The 17,804-nt window shown below is 46.8% G+C and overlaps 1 protein-coding gene across 1 annotated transcript in view; it reads right to left on the reverse strand.

Moving 5' to 3' along the window:
• The window catches only part of il34 (interleukin 34), an 85,076-nt gene that overhangs the window by 43,563 nt on the left and 23,709 nt on the right, over positions 1-17,804 (reverse strand). Inside the window, exon 2 of the mRNA XM_052028449.1 lies at positions 12,751-12,868. Within this exon, the coding sequence (XP_051884409.1) occupies positions 12,751-12,778 (28 nt within the window). The 5' untranslated portion in view covers positions 12,779-12,868. The remainder of the gene's footprint in view (positions 1-12,750; positions 12,869-17,804) is intronic.

Genomic DNA, 17,804 nt, shown 5'->3' on the forward strand with positions numbered 1-17,804 from the left:
CAATCCTAGGAACTTGAAACTCTCAACCCCTCTCGACCTCAGCACCACTGATATAGACAGGAGAATGTGCACCGCCCCCCCTTCCTGAAGTCAATGACCAGCCCTTTTGTTTGCTGACACTGAGGGAAAGGTTGTTGCCGTGACAACTCTCTACTCTGTACTCCGTAGATTAAAGCTCTGCATCCTGCCTCACCTCACTGTGAACAATGGTGGAAAATTAAACAGCTCCCAGGAGGATGAGACAGTGACGGTGGGGCCCAGAATGTAAATTCTAAAGATAAGGCATCCATCGCCGCAAGTGTTGAGTGGATGATTCATCTCGGCTTCCCTCCGGGGCCCCCACCACCATCGAAGCCAGTCTTCAGCCAACTCAACGCGACATCAAGAAACTGCCGAGACCACTGGGCACAACACAGGCTATGAGACCAGCTGTGGTGCTGAAGGCCTGCTCTCCAGAACCAGCTGTGCCTCCGGCCAAGCTATTCCACTATAGTTACCGCATCTACTAACATTGACAAAGATCGCCCAGGCAAGTCTTGTTCACAAAAAGCACGACAAGTACAAGTAAGCCAGTCTACCCTCTATTATCAGCAAATTAGTGGAAGGAGTCATTGACAGTGACCTGCTCCTGGACACATGGTTTGGGTTTCACCACAATGTCTCTCTACAGCCTTGATCCCAACACAGACCAAAGAGCTGAGGTCCAGAGGTGAGGCGAGAGCAACTGCCCTCCATATCGAGGCAGCAGTTGACTGAATGAGGCATCGAGGGAGGCCCTGGTAAAACTGAAATCGATGTGCATCAGGGAGAAACACCCCTACGTTTAGAGTCATATCTCACACAAAGGTGGCTGTGGTTGTCAGAGGTCAATTACCACCCCCCCCACCACCCCCCCAGCCCCAGGACATCACCACAGGAGTTCCTTAGGGCACCGTCCTAGACCCAACCACCTTCAGCTGCTTCACCGACGACCGTCCTTCTGCTGTAAGCTCACAAATAGGGATTGAACAGCAGATGGTTGAAGAGCTAGATTCTTAATTCACCAGTCGTCGGAGCTTTCTGTGTTGTTCGGATGAAGGGTTTTTCACCTGAAGCATTAACTCTGCTTTTCTCTCCACAGATGCTCCCTGACCCGCCAAGTGCTTCCAGCATTTTCTGATTTTTATGTCACAAGTGGGGATATTTGATGATGACTGCGCAATGTTCAATTCCTCTAATGTCTATACCTGAATTCAACAAAGCCTAGACAACGGCCGGGGCTGGGCTGATTCGCACCACATAAGTCAAACGACCAAGCTTGATATCCAATGGCATTGTCCCCCACTACCAAATTACTGACCAGAAACACCACCGGACCAGCCACATAAATACCACGGTAACGAGGCTGGGTATCCTTGGGTGACTGACTCGCTTCCTGATGCACCAAGGTCATTCCACCAGTTACCAGTCACAAGACAGCGGCGTGTTGGAAGGTACTCCACTTACGTGGACGAGTGCAGCTCTCAAGCAAGGGCCCTCCCCCATCTGCCTATCACCCGTCCCCACCGGGATCCACCTATCGCCTGCCAGGTCTTGCTCCACCCCTTCCCCTCACCCTCTTTATGCAGGCTCTCTCCCCGCTCTCCTTTCAGGCCGGACGAAAGGGTCTCAACCCGAGACGCCATCCGTCCATTTCCCTCCGCAGATGCTGCCCGACCCGCTGAGATTGTTGCAACAGAACTGCCCGCCTGATTGGCACCATCTAAACCTTTCATTCCCTCCACCACCAGCGCACAGTGGCTGCAGTGTGCACCATCCGTCAAACCCACTGCAGTCACTTGCCCCGACTGCTCCAACAGCACCTCCCAAACCTGTTACCTCTATCCCCATGAAGGACAAAGGCAGCAGGAACAGGGCAACACCGCCACCTGCAGGTTGCCCTCCGAGCTGCACTGCATCCTGACTTGTTCCTTCATCGCCACTGGGTCTCAGTACCGAAACTCCCCAACAGCACCGTGGGGGACCCTCACCAGGCGGGCAGCCGCGGTTCGAGGAGGTGCCTCACTATTAGGGGACAACTGAGGGTGGGAAATAAATGCTGACCTTGCCTAGATCCTGAAAAACGAGTAAAACAAAAGCATAGACAACAGCCAAGCATACAGGGGGGTTGGGGGGGGGGGGGGGGGGGGGCCTTGGATCACTATTTGAGGATTCAGGAAAATAGCATGAGAAGTCGGAATGTTTCAGAAGTGGGTCAGTCACAGGGGCCAATCAAACGCTTTGGACTCTTTCATCCAAAGTAAGCAGCCCTCTGACTTCCCGGCATCTGCTTCCCATTGGAACGACTGGCTTCAATTAGTCTACCGAGCACTGGTCCCAGCTGATGATCACACGGCGTGCAGTTGACGTGCCTCCAGCCACCTAGCCCGGATCTGCCTCTCACACTCTGAACCTGGAGCCATCTCCTCTGCTGTTCTGTCCCAAAAACTCTCGCTAGAGTCCCTCAAACAACCTTCAACACTCCTGCAGCTGTATCTGTCTAATCAAATCATCTCAGGCACCCTATTTAAAAAAAAATTAACAGCACCAAGGAGAAAACCAAGTGAAGCTGTCTTGGAAAAACCACTGCATCAGAACGCTACTGCTGAAAAGAGGCCACTCAGTCCATCGAGTATGTGCCAGCCCTTAAAGATCTGGTAAATTAACCCTCATTTCCACCACTCTCAGTGTTTTCCACACACTGCAGAAGTTGTCGCTTCCAGAATTTACCCAATTGCCTTTCAAAATGGGCAGGCACTGTAGTGTAAGTGGTCAGCGTAACGCTATTACAGCGCCAGCGACCCGGGTTCAATTCCCGCTGCCGTCTGTAAGGAGTTTGTACGTTCTCCCCGTATCTGCGTGGGTTTCCTCCGGGTGCTCCGGTTTCCTCCCACATTCCAAAGACGTACGGGTTAGGAAGTTGCGGGCGTGCTATGTTGGCGCCGGAAGCGCGGTGACACTTGCCCCCAGAACACACTACGCAAAAGATGCATTTCACTGTGCATTTCAATGTACACGTGACTAATAAAGAGATCTTATCTTATAAAAGTTATTTGTGAATTATAAGCTGACAATTAGCCGGAAGAGTTATTATCTTCATTTGCTGCTTATTTTATTTTGAAGATGTGGCTGTCTTTCTCTCCCTCTCACACACACACAGCTGGATTGAGATCTGGAGACTAACAATGTGGTCTTTACTTTCAGCGAGAGTGACCAGCTTTGGGCTCTCTGCTGTCTTACTGGAACCACTTCAGCAACGTCCTTCATTTGGTTTTCAAACACAACTTCCATTCCAGTCGGAGACCCCGTTCCTGGTTCGGTTGCTGCAGTAACTCTCCTCAAGCACTGCGTGAAATGCAGCGAGCTCCCTTGGAACTAAATACACACAGCTTTCACCATGACAAAGTTCTGCTTGAACAGAGTTGAAAGTTCAGATGATCTAAGACATTCATTGCAGACAACTCCAAAAACTAGGAAAGAATTTAGAGTCTGCATCTTCACTGACTGTTGGTGGTAAATGATTTCAAAGCTATGACATAGGTTATATGATTTACTTTTGTGTTTAACTCCATTCTAACAGTCTTCCTCACTCTGGTGATTATTGGACTATTAACCTGGAAAACCTGTAGGTTTTTTTTTCCTTTCAGTGCTGTGTAGTTACAGCCCTCATTTCTTTGGCAAGTACTTTTCTCCCCCAAAAATAGAACAGTAGTACTGCTAGTAGAACCACTACCTCTCAGCGCCAGAGTCCCGTGTTCAACCCTGACCTCGGGTGCTGTCTGTGTGGAGTTTGCACGTTCTCCCTGTGACCGCGTGGGCTTCCTCCAGGTGCTCCGGTTTCCTGCCATATCCTAAAGGCGTGCAGGTTGGTGGGTTAATTGGCCGCTGTAAATTGTTCCTACCCTGTAGGGGAGCGGTAGAATCTGATGGGAGTTGATGGGAGTGTGGGGAGAAAATATGGAATTAATGCAATGGATGCTTGACAGACAGCATGGACTCAGCGGGCCGAAGGGCCTGCTTCTGTGCTTTATGACTCTACTTTATTCACGATAGATACAGTACATGTCATGGAGTCATCGAGTTCAAGAGCACGGAGACAGGCCCTTTGGCGGCATGGTAGTGTAGCGGTGAGCATAATGCTATTACAGCACCAGCAACCTGGGGAATCCGGTAGAAGAGGGCAGTGGACCATGGAATAAAGAATGGAGGAGGGGAGTCTTCCCTTAATCCTGTGGCTCCCTTCCCCTGCCTCAATGACCTGCCCATCTCCTCTCCTCCCTTCCCCCGTCCTTTATTCCATGGTTCATTGCCCTCTCCTACCAGATTCCTCCTTCTTCAGCCCTCGGCCTCTTCTACCCATCATCTCTCAGCTTATTACATCTTCTCCCCCCCTCCCCCACCCACCTACCTTCCCCCTCTCACCTATCACCTGCCTGTGTGTACTCCTCCCCCTCCCCCCCGCCACCTTCTTATCCTGGCTTCTGCCCTCTTCCTTTCCAGTCCTGATGACGGGCCTCAGCCCGAAACGTCAACTGTTTATCTCCCTCCGTGGGTGCTGCCTGACCTGCCGAGTTCCTCCAGCACTTTGTGTGTGTTGAGAAAGACAGGGGAGAGTGGGCAACCCTGCCTGACTCCAGACTTGATGGGGAAGCCGTCTCCCCCCCACTGATTTCGACTGCAGTACGGATGTCTGTGTAGAGCAGTTGGATCCAGTTCCTGATTCCCTCCCCAAAGCCTATTTTGGAGAGCACATCCCTCGTGTATGCGTCCTTCTCCTGGTCCAAGCTGACCAGCTAGGTCAACACACACACACACAAAATGCTGGAGGAATTCAGCAGGTCAGGCAGCATCTATGGAGGGAAATAAACAATTGACATTTTGGGTTGAGAACCCACTCCCCCCTGTCCTGTGTGTAGGCGATGGTATCCCTGAGCAACGCAAGGCTGTCAGAGATTTTCCTGCCGGGTACAGCACAGATTTGACCCAGGTGGATCACCCGTCCCAGAGCAGACTTGACCTGGTTGGCGATGGCCTTGGGCAGGATCAACATCCACATTCAACACTGAGGTGGGTCGCCAGTTCCTAATGCCCTCCTTCTCTCCCTTTTGCTTGTAAATGAGGGTAATGATGCCCTTCCTCGTGGACTCTGGCATGCTGCCTACCAGAAGTATAGCGCTGTACATTTCCAGCAGGTCCAGGCCCATCCACCCCCACAGAGCTGAGTATAACTCAGCCGGTACGCCATCAATTCCGGGAGGTTTATTCATCTCAAAGGAATGGATATCAGCTCCTCCAGGATCGCTGGCTGGTCCAGACTCTCCTGCTCGCTGTTGTTTAACACCTCCGTGATGGAGGATAGGAAATTCTGTGGCCTTTCTGTCACACAGACCAGCATAGATCCTCAATATGTCCGTCTGCAATGTTACTGAGCCGCCCTCTTCCTTAAGGCCGTGGATCACGGAGGTCCACTGTGAACCTTACAGAAGAAGAACTGTGAGCACGTTTCATCCCCTCTGGATCAGAAGATGATGTTGGAGTGTTCTGAGGTAAAGAGCAAGGCCTGCTTTAACCCATAAATCCAAATGGGGACAACCTAAAACCTTTCAAAAGAGTTACAAAGACAATCCAGGTAAACCGGAGATTAAATTAGGAGGTAATCAAAAAGGAAAAGATGAAAAGAAGCCAGGGCTGGAGAAACCTGTTGAGCGTACTTGTTATTACTGTAGGAAACCTGGCCATGTGATATCTAATTGTGCCCTTTTGAAGAAAAGGAAGGAAGCTGTGCCCAATGCTTGCTTTCAGGCAATTAAAAATCAAAAAGGTTTAGGAGATTGCTGTTAAAGATCAGTCCTTGCAAGAGGGAAAAGTGGAAAAGTTGGAGGAGGTGAGAAAAGAATTCCGTTCGTATGTATCAGAGGGTTTTGTTTCACTGAATGATGAGTCACCCCAGGTGCCAGTGAAAATTCTTAGAGATACTGGGGCTAGTCAATCTCTCTTGCTGGACAGTGTTTTAAATTTTGGTGAAGAAAGTGACACTGGTGAAGTAAATCTAGTGCGAGGCGTTACAGGTGAGACCATGTCTGTCCCTTTTCACAGGGTGATTTTAAAGTCAAAGTTCGTAGAAGGACCAGTCGAGATAGGGATAAGACCTAGTTTGCCAGTGGAAGGAGTTTCTTTGTTATTGGGAAATGACCTTGCAGATGGAGAAAGTGATCCTGTGGTACGGTTAACAACCAAACCAAGGATTGATGAGTCTGAGAATGATCCAGATGTTTACCCATCATGTGCGGTGACTCGAGCTAGAGCTAAAGAATTAGCCAAGACAGACAGTCCGGTGCAGTCTGATGTAGTTCCTTGTGACAGTCCTAAACAGGAAGAAAATTATGATGCCTTATCTGAGACTTTTCTGTCTTCACTGGAGGATCAACATCCTTATAGTGAGCCTGAATTTAAAGATTTGTCTTTGTCGAGGAAGGATTTTATGGTGGAACAGACAAAGGACCCTGAGTTGACAGAATTGAAAGAAAAAGCTCTCTCATGTGAGGAGATTGAAAAAGTGCCAGCTGGATACTATGTCAAAAATGGAGTGTTAATGAGGAAATGGAGACCTCCTCATGTTCCTGTTAATGAGGAATGGGAAGTTATTCATCAGGTTGTTGTTCCAAAAGTTTATAGGGATGAGATTTTAAACCTGGCCCACAGTATGCCTTTGGGTGGTCATTTTGGTGTGAATAAAACTGTAGGGAAGATCTTGAAACAATTCTATTGGCCTGGTTTGAGAAAAGATGTGGTGATGTTTTGTCGAACCTGTCACACATGTCAGATGGTAGGTAAACCAAATCAAAAACCCCCTGTGGCTCCTTTGAAGCCAATTCCTGCTTTTGGTGAACCCTTTTCGAAGGTGATTGTGGACTGTGTTGGCCCCTTACCAAAGTCTAAGACTGGAAATCAGTATTTGTTAACCATCATGTGTGCCACTTCTAGATTTCCAGAGGCAATACCCCTTAGAAATATTAAGGCCAAGACGGTGTCAAAGGCTCTTGTAAAATTTTTTTACCTTGTTTGGTTTGCCAAAAGAAATCCAATCTGATCAAGGTAGTAATTTTATGTCAAAAATTTTTCAACAAATAGTCTATGAGCTGGGAGCAAAGCAGATTGTATCATCTGCATATCACCCAGAATCTCAAGGAGCTCTGGAGAGATTTCATTCTACTCTCAAAAATATGCTGAAGACTTATTGCTTTGAAAACACCAAGGATTGGGACGAAGGTATCCATTTACTTTTGTTTGCCGTTAGAGAATCAATCCAGGAGTCAATAGGATTTAGTCCGTTTGAGCTTGTATTTGGACATAGGGTGAGAGGACCTTTGGAGTTGTTAAGAGAGCAATGGGTTAATGAGGAAGTTCACTTGAGTCTGTTGGACTATGTCCAAAAATTTAAAACTCGGTTGGAGAGAGTCTGCCAGCTAGCGAGAGAGAATTTGAAAACAAGCCAGATAAGAATGAAGACATATTTTGATAGACGTGCTCGGCCTAGGACATTCGCAGTGGGGCAAAAGGTGTTGGTATTTTTCCCTAGCCAAAATAATCCCTTGCAATCTCGTTTTTCTGGACCCTATGTTATTGAATCTCAAGTGACTGATCTAACATATATAATCAAAACACCAGATAGACGCAAGAAAACACAACTCTGTCATGTAAACATGCTAAAACCTTATTATGAGAGGGATTCAGTTGTGGCCTTGGTGGATGGTGTAAAGGTTGTTTCTAGAATGCCTGATGTTGATGTTGAGGAAGGCCAATTTAGACCAAATATTGTTCCATCAAAACTAAAAAACCAAAATATCCTGGAGAACCTTGAAACGAAGTTGGACCATTTACAAGTTTCACAAAAACAACAGATGAGAGAATTAATTTTAAAATTTAAAAATCTGTTCCCAGATGTTCCAAACAGAACATCGATAATTACCCATGATGTTGATGTTGGGGATGCAAAACCAATCAAACAACACCCATATCGAATGAATGTAGAAAAAAGTAAACTTGTTGATCAGGAAATAAAATACATGTTGGAAAATGATATTATTAGACATTCTACTTCAAATTGGAGTTCGCCCTGTGTTATTGTACCTAAACCTGATGGAACTGTTAGATTTTGCACAGATTACAGGAAAGTGAATGCTGTAACAAAGTCAGATGCTTACCCTATTCCTAGGGTGGATGATTGCATAGACAGAGTGGGAAAGGCAAAATTTCTTACAGAGATTGACCTATTAAAAGGGTACTGGTGTGTTCCATTAACAGATAGAGGAAGGGAGATTTCAGCCTTTGTAACCCCTTCTGGATTGTATGAATACAATGTTTTGCCATTTGGAATGAAAAATGCTCCGGCAACATTTCAAAGAATGATTAATTCAGCGATTCATGGGTTAAAACATACAGATGCCTACATTGACGACTTAGTGACTGGGAATGATACATGGGAGTATCACATCTCTGCGTTAGAAAGGTTGTTTGAAAGACTTTCTGAGGCTAACCTTACAGTTAACTTGGCTAAAAGTGAATTTGGCCATGCCACTGTGACGTATCTTGGTTATGTTGTAGGTCAAGGCAAGCAAGCTCCTGTTCAGGCAAAAGTTCAAGCAATATCTGAGTTCCCTATTCCCACAGGTACGAGGACTGTTAGAAGATTTTTGGGAATGGTTGGATATTACCAAAAATTTTGTAAAAGTTTTGCTGATATTGCTCTTCCCCTAACTAATCTTCTGAAGAAGGGAGTAAAGTTTGTTTGGACAGATTCTTGTCAAGAAGCATTTGAGAAGCTGAAAGCCATTTTATGCTACCATCCTGTGCTCAAAACACCTGACTTTGAAAAGCCATTTTCATTAGCAGTAGATGCCAGTGATGAAGCTGCAGGAGCTGTGTTATTGCAGAAGGGTGACCTTGATGATATTGACCATCCTGTAGCTTACTTTTCAAAGAAATTTAATGAGCATCAAAAGAATTATTCCACCATAGAGAAAGAATTACTGTCGCTTGTTTTAGCCTTGCAACATTTCAGTGTATATGTTTGCACCGCTCAGAAACCATTGACTGTATATACAGATCATAACCCATTGGTGTTTCTGAGCCGAGTCAAAAACAAGAACAGAAGGCTGTTAAACTGGAGTTTAATTTTGCAAGAGTTTGATCTCATGATAACTCACATTAAAGGCAAAGATAATGTGATTGCTGATTGTCTTTCCCGATGTTAAATGGGAAACATGTATCCGTACTAATCTGATAGTCTGTAGTTGTGTAGTATGATAATCATTAACATTACTAACTGTATGCGCAGTTAAATTTTTCTTGGGAAAAATTTTTTTTTAGGTGGGAGGTGTTACAGACTCAGTGAAAGTCCCTTTAAGATAGAGAGTGTGTGTGTATGTGTGTGTGGGGCGTGCTTACGTCAATAGAAGATAAAGGACGTAATGACATTGTTGAAGAAGAAGAAGAAGGAGAGAGAGAGAAGGGAGAGAGACACCAGCCTGCTTGTTTTCTCTATCGATGGATGAGAAACAATAACTGTGTTTGCCATAGAAATCCATGTATGGAAGTTGGAAGTAATCCGGTGGAGTTCACTTTGTTGCTGACCTGTAGAAGGAAACAGGTATTTGTGTGTGGACGACCACGATTCGGATGCTTTTCGGGGTGAGGAAGTCACTACCGAGTAAACACTGAAGTGTCGTTTGGGTTCCATCGTGGAACATTTGGATTTTGTATGTACTCTCTCTATGTTTTTCTACATCTACATCTTATCTTCAGACGACGGTGGTTGTTGAAGAAGCCCTTGCTCATGTTTCACCTTATGGCTTGCGGAACTGAACTTTAAGAACCATTCCGGAACTGGGAGTTTTGGACTTTGTCACACACACACACACAAAGAGTTTAGTTTTGGGGTTAACGTTCGAGGTTTAACATTTTTGAATTCTAACATACTAACATTTTTACTTTTATTTTACGTATTATCATAAGTAGTGATTAATAAAATAGTTTTTAACACTGAATCATGCTCAGTGTGTTTCTTTTGTTGCTGGTTTGTGACACTATGAGGAGGTGGTGATCTTCCTCTGAGGATCAGCAAGCAGCAGCCCTGAGAGCAAAGGGAAAGACCCTTCCCACCACCAACCAGACGGGGCCTCGTCTGAGAGGTCCGCTGACGAGGCCCTTTGCCAAACAAGCGACAGTTGCCTCGCGGAACCATCCCACTGGATCCGTAAACGACACGAGTAATTACCTCAAGGCAACGGTGCAGAAATGGGCCATTCGACCCTTGTGGTTTATGCCAAGGTTGGACACACAGGCCTCCTCTGACCCATCCCGGGCTCACACCGGGGAGCAACAGATCAACACACTCAGCGCTCTTCCTGAGAGCACCCTGTAAGCAGACAGGGCCTGGTTAGAACATCAAGGGACCACCATACGTAGTTTGCTCGTTGCCCGAGGACACAGACTGGAAGACCTGAGTTCATGCCTCAACAAGAATCATATCTGCACACACTAAAAAAAATCTCACTCAACTCCATTCTCTGCCTTGCCCGTTCACATTTTTTGCTTTTTCTTTCCCCTGTCCAAAGGAGTTTTATTCAGTGATTACAGTACCACATCATTACAATACCACAGTATTCCACGATTCACACTATTTACAATTATTAGCTTCCTTTATAGCTTTGCGGTAAGGGCACAGAAGTCACTCAGCACAGCCACGTACAGGAGCAAATCCCACACTGTCAACACTTTATGGGTAAAGAACAGATTTATTACGTTGAAATGCTCCTTGTTCTGACTGCCTGTCTGAATGCAGCCCGGGTGACCTGTCCTGGGCCCAGCACATAGATGCAATCACGAAGAAGATGCATCAGCACCTCCACTTTCTTAAAAGCTTCAGGACACTTTGCACGTCACCAAGTACTTTACCAAACTTCACTGTAGAAAGTACCCTGATTGGTTGCATCACAGGCTGGTACGGCAGTTCTAATGCACAGGAATGCAAGATGCTGCAGAGAGTAGTGGACACAGCCCGGTCCATCACAGGCACAGCCCTCCCCACCACTGACAGCATCTACAGGAGGCGCTGCCACAAGGAGACGGCATCTATCACCAAGGATCCCCAGCATCCAGGTCATGCCCTCTTCTCGCTGCTACTGTCAGAAGCCTGAATTCCCACACCACCAGGTTCAGGAACAGCTACTTTCCTACAACCATCAGGTTCTTGAACTGACCTGCACAACCCTAACCCTGCCTCAGCAACGGAACACCACGGACCACCTCTTGCACTGCCGTGGACTAGTCTCTATGTTTTGTCGGCACTAGTGTCTGGTTTTGCCGTCTTTTTCCTCAATGTCTGGTATAATTAATGTTCTGTGTGTTGTCCATACCTACGTGTCTGTGATCTGATCTGCAAGCAAGTTTTCCATTGTACCTGTACCTCACTGTACTCGTGCACATGACAATAAACTCGACTCGACTTGAACAGGACCACACAAAAGCCAAAGGGCCTATTTGTAACAGAACTAAAAGAGAATGTACACTGAGGTTAAGGAGTGGGTGGGTGAGGCAATTGATAGCTGGCCTGCTCCAAATGAAGGAAGCTGTGGATAGCACAACTTTCTTCCCACTACTCCCTCCACGGTCCCCTACCTCGTACCCCCAGTGATAAATTCCTCCCCCTTCCCCACCCCCCACCAACCTGCAAGCTGGGAAACCCAAGCCCCAGTGTAGAATTAGCAAAGGAAGTGTTAAAAGGGGATGTCGCGTTAGAACCTTAATATCATCTGATAATAACAAGAAGAAATCAGAGCTGAGGCAAAATATAATCACACAAACACCAAGACCTTGCATCTTCAGAGTAAGAGGTCCTTAAGAGATTGCAGTCAACTGTGGGTAACACTGCTGAATCTACAGGCTGGTCAAAGAGGCAGGTTCAAACCAGCAGCTAGGAGTTAGAGAGTTATACAGCACGGAAACATGCCCTTCAGCCCATCTCGTCCATGCTGACCAAGATGTCTATCTAAGCTAGTCCCATTTAGAACATAGAACATCACAGCACGGTACAGGCCCTTCGGCCCACGATGTCGCGCCGACATTTTATCCTGCTCTAAGATCTACCTGACCTTTGTCTGCATTTGGCCCATAACCCTATAAACCATGTATCTGTCCAAATGTCTTTTAAACATTGTAATTGTACCCGCCTCTACCAGCTCGTTCCATATATACACCATCCTCCGTGCGGAAAAGCTTGCCCGTCAGGTCCCTTTTAAATCTTCCCCCTCTCACGCTAAACCCGTGCCCTCTAGTTTTCGACTCCACTGCCCTGGGGAAAAAGGACGGTGAGCGTCCACGTTATCAGTGGAGGGAGGAGAGGAGCAGAGCTTGCACCTCGACAGCCTAGGACAAGGCCACTGAAGTGGAGGTAAGAGACAGGTTGAGATCTCGGTGGGTTGTAAGGTTTGGGAGGAGGAGACGGGGCAGTATGAGGGCTTTAAGTCATGCAACCCAAGAGCCACGTGCCACCTATCAATTTGTAACAGTCAGGCTCAGCTCATCAGGTGGGAGGAAGAGATTGCCGGCCAATACCAACCATTGTCCCCGCAGCCCTTCTGTGTTCAGCGGGATGGTGACCCTGGGCAAACTTACTAACCTTCGAATCAAAACCGCTTCTGCAAGCAGAACTAAAAGATCATATTCACTCACAGATAGCTCTGGTGAAATCCCACAACATCTTTGTTGTCCCAAGTGCAGCTCCCAGCAGCAGACCTCGCTATGCCTTTTCCCGCATCGGATTCGATCACTGTTCCCAGCTCTGGATCATCTGTAGAGAGGCAAGACACAACTTCAGGCCTGCTTCAGACTTTTGCTCTTCGTAGATAATGCAGCGTGAGGTAGAAAATGAAGCACTTTCCATTTCCGTTCCAGGAAGGTCTGGCACAGATTAAATACTGCCCAAGGCTCCTCTATATTGCCCCACCAAACGTTCCCAAAGCAGGTATGCCAGAGGTTAGGTATTACAAAGACCCCGCTATACGCTCTCCCATCTAATATTCCTAAGGCAGGTACAGCAGAAATTAAGCATAATAAAGCTCCCCTCTACACCATCCCTTCAAGAAGGCGGCATCCATCACTAAGGACACTCACCACCCAGGGCATGTCCTCTTCACGTTACTACCATCGGGGAGGAGGTACAGGAGCCTGAAGACCCACACTCAATGATTCAGGAACGGCTTCTTCCCCTCCGCCATCAGATTTCTGAACGGTTCATGAACACCACCTTGTTATTCCTCTTTTGCACTATTTATTTATCTTTGTAACTTATAGAACTTTTATATCTTTATGCCTTGCACTGTACTGCTGCCGCAAAACAACAGATTTCACAATGTATGTCAGCGATAATAAACCTGATTCTGAAAAACAGGTATTCCTCAGTAAGGCATGGTAGAGATTAGATGTTACAACGCTCCCTCTACACTGTCCCATCAATATTCCTTGAGCAGGAAGGCAGGGGCTAGACAGTAACAAAGTTCCCTCTGTAACTCACAGACTGGATGCACAATTGGCTTGATGGTTGGAAGCAGAGTGTGATGGTGGAAGGCTGTTTCTCGGTCTGGAGGCCCGTGACGTTCCCCAGGTCTCGGTGCTGGGCCCATTACTATTTGTCATCGATGTCAATGATTTGGACGAGAACATCCAAGGCATGGTTAGTAAGCTTGCAGATGACACTAAAATAGGTGGTGGTGTTGACAGTGAAGATGGTCCAGGATTTACAGAGGAATCTTGATCAGCTGGGTAAGTGGGCCAAGAAACGGCAAATGGAGTTTAATTCGGATAAGTGTTGCATTTTGGGAAGACAAATGAGGGTAGGACTTTCACAGTGAACAGTAAGACCATGGGGAGTGTTGTGGAACAGAGGGACCTTGGAGTACAAGTACATGGTTCCCTTAAAGTGGCATCGCAGTTAGACAGGGTGGTGAAGGCAGCTTTTGGCACGCCAGCCTTCATCAGTCAGGGCACGGAGTATCGAAGTTGGGACGTTATGTCGCAGTTGTACAAGACGTTGGCGAGGCCACAGTTGTTCAGTTTTGGTCACCCTGCTATACGAAAGATGCCACTGAGCTGGGAAGAGCGCAGAGGAGATTTACCAGATGTTGCCAGGATTTGAGGGACTGAATTATGGAGAGAGGTTGAGTAGGTTGGGACTTTTCTCATTGGAGCGTAGGAGAATGAGGGGTGATCTTATGGAGGTGTTTAAAATCATGAGGGGCATAGAGAGGGTGAATGTGCACTGTCTTTTTCCCAGGGTTGGGGAAATCAAGAACGAGAGGTTTAAGGTGAGAGGGGAGAGATTTAATAGGAACCTGAGGGGCAACTTTTTCACCAGAAGGTGGCCAATATATGGAATGAGCTGCCAGAGGAAGTGATTGAGGCAGGTACATTCACATTAGAAGGTACTTGGACAGGTACATGGATAGGAAAGGTTTAGAGGGATATGGGCCAAACGCAGGCAAATGGGAATAGCTCAGATGGGAATCTTGGTCGGCATGGACCGGTTGGGCCGAAGGGCCTGTTTCCATGCTGTACGACTCTCTGACACGTCCAAGGCTCCCAGAATGGATTCAGTGAAAAGCCTACTGTTGTTGTGATGTTGCTTCAACAAAGAGCAAAGGTAAATACTATTGCCCCCCCAACTGCGAAGTATATCCTCTTGAATCTTCCCTACTTCAACTACAAATTGATGCAAGTTTCCTCAGCAGATTTATTGATAAAATCAAGTTCAATTTTTGGTACATGACAACCAAAGTGAGCAGTTTTGTGTGAAAACTGTCATTGTCCAGGCTCAAGAACCGAAGGTTAATCACCGGGGAATCAGGAAACTGCTAGATGCCAAATCGTATCACATTCATAATCCTTAAATACACGGTGTTAGTTGTAACGGAAATAGGGGAAGGATCAATAAACTGCCTCCCTGGGTGGTCGGATGTCACGTGGTTAAAATATCCGAAACACAGTCGGCTGCCTGGCAGTCAAATCTTGGCCAAACTGCAACCCTGCCTCTCCATGGATAATCGTTTGGGACCTGTGGACATCTTGTCAACTGATTGGCTCCTCACCTCTGGAATTGCAAGAGAAATAAAAAGTGCCAATGGTCTCTCCTGTCATTCAGCCAGGAGATTTCCTTCCAGAAAGCAGACTGCTGAAGGACTTCCCCTTCCAACAAGGCCCTGGGGAATCTTCACACACGTTGCTCATGAATCATAATTTCCCATCACTATACCAGCAACTGGTTCAGACGGACTGATCAAGTGCAAATTCAAAATCCTGACTCACCGGGTCACTGAGGCAGACAGAGGAACTGCCAAAGCATACTTCATTCAGTCGTCAAAATACCAAATGGTAACAGGATGAACTGCAAGAGAGGCTAAACATAGTGCAAGAGGCCAGATGAGGAAAATAGCACAAGAGTTCAGCAAAAACTGGAGGCATCAGACTAAAGATACGTGCTAACTAGTCTGTACTAGGTTCAGGCTGCTAGGAAAGTATTGAATAAGGTACATCGGCTATAGGCACACCACCATGCGAGGTTATCACGTTGAGGCAGTAGGAGAGATTGGGATAGTTGCAGAATAAACAAAGAGGGGTAGGATTCCAAATTAAGAACGGAAAAATGCTGGAAATACTCAGCAGGTCAGGCTGCATCTGTGGGAATGAAGCGTCAGTGAAAAGCTTACTGTCGTGATGTTGCTTCAGCAAAGAGCAAAGGTAAATACTATTGCTTTCCACTGTGAAGTATAGCCAAGAAGAGCTCTTGAATCTTCCCTACTTTGGGCAGGTAGCGATTAGCGTAACGCTTTACAGCGCCAGCAACCCGGGTTCAAATCCGGCTGCTGTCTGTAAGGAGTTTGTACGTCCTCCCCGTGTCTGAGTGGGTTTCCTCCGGGTGCTCCGGTTTCCTCCCACATTTCGAAGACGTACAGGTTAGGAAGTTGTGGGCATGCTATGTTGGCGCCGGAAGCGTGGCGACACTTGCGGGCTGCCCCCAGCACACTCTACACAAAAGATGCATTTCACTGCGCGTTTCAATGTACATGTGACTAATAAAGATAGCTTATCTTATCAAATTGAAAAACTGTCGATGCAAATTTCCTTAGCAGATTTATTGGTCATCAGAAGTGGGAAGGAGATAAAAGAAGCTGCAGGGAGGGTGGGGAAGGGGGGAGGGGAGATGTCTCTGACAGGGTAAAACCAGGGTGACCAGGGGGATAAACTGTAAACAGGATTATCTGGTCAGTGAGTGAATGGGAGCAGTGAGAGAGATCGTGGACAAAAGGATGTAGGAATTGTGAAATGCAGAGCAGGAGGATGTGCCCGGCAGGTCGGGGTGGGAACGTCCTCCACTCCCAGAGAGGGAGGAGATAAAAAGAGACAGGAAACAAGCTGAGCCACCATTGCAAATGGACGACCGATACAGACTGAAATCAAAACAATGACACAAAGTGACTGCAGACACTGGAATCTGGAGCAACAAACAAGACGCTGGAGGAATTCAGCAGGTCGAGCAGCATCTGTGCGGGGGTGGGGGCGGTGTGGAGAAATGAATTGTAGATAGAGTCAGAGTTAGAAACTTCGGCCCAATCATCCACATCAACCAAGGTACACACCCAAGCGAGTCCCATTTGCCCGCATTTGGCCCATATCCCTCCAAACCTTTCCTATCCCTGTACCTGCCCAGGTATCCTTTAATGCTTTCCGTGGGAGGTTCTGTTTGATGTTTCGGGTCGAGACCCTGCATCAGACAGAAATCAAGTTACCCGATGGGATTCCCTTGGGTACAGGAGAACACTTCTGATCACTGCATTTCCGGCGCCAATAGGGGGAAAAATATGTTGGATTTAGTTCTGGGGAACTGAGATAGAGCAAGTTTGACTGGAGAACCATTTGGGGATTAGGATCGTTATCGAAGAGGACAAATAGTTAACTTCACTGAGTTGATAAGGGATTGGGCCCTAAAACATTAATTAAAACACTGTTCAGGCAGATACTCCCGTGAGACAAAGGAAGAGTTTGAGAGGTCAAATATATAATCGTAGGTGTGTGGATGAAACAGTGCAATGGACCTTTTGACAAATGCATTGGAAAGCAAAACTCCCTACACGAAGCACCGAGGAAAATATTAAAAAGAAAGTAAAAGGTAAAGAATGGGAAGTATATTAGCAGTAAGCAGAAAAGGGAATCTAGAAGTCTTTCACAGTTTTTGTAATTACATAATTATCAAGGTGTAGTCAAAAGGAGGAGTGGAGAAATTATGGCCCAAAAGAAGAGATAATTTGTACAACCCAAGGCCATACAAATGATATACTGTAAGCTTGCAGATCTTCCCTGCAGCGAGGACAGAAAGTAGCAGCAGTTGGTAAGATCTGGATCTTTCGGTGGTGCTGTTGGTGGTGAGGGGGCTGCAGGGTGACACTGATCAGTGGGTAAGGTGGGCAGAGCAACGGCAGATGGAGTTTAATGCTGCAAATGTGAGGCCGGACATGCACAGTAAACGGAGGGACCTTGGGGGCACTGAGGAATGGAGGGACCTCGGTAAACAAGTAAGGACCCCTGAAAGTCTACCAAACTCTGGTTAGACCACACTTGGAGTACTGTGTCCAGTTCTGGTCACTTCATTATAGGAAGGATGTGGAAGCGTTGGAAAGGGTGCAGAGGAGATTTACCAGGATGCTGCCTGGATTGGAGAGTATGGATTATGAGGA

Source organism: Pristis pectinata, chromosome 13 (genome assembly GCF_009764475.1).
Source record: "Pristis pectinata isolate sPriPec2 chromosome 13, sPriPec2.1.pri, whole genome shotgun sequence".
Lineage (NCBI taxonomy): Eukaryota > Metazoa > Chordata > Chondrichthyes > Rhinopristiformes > Pristidae > Pristis > Pristis pectinata.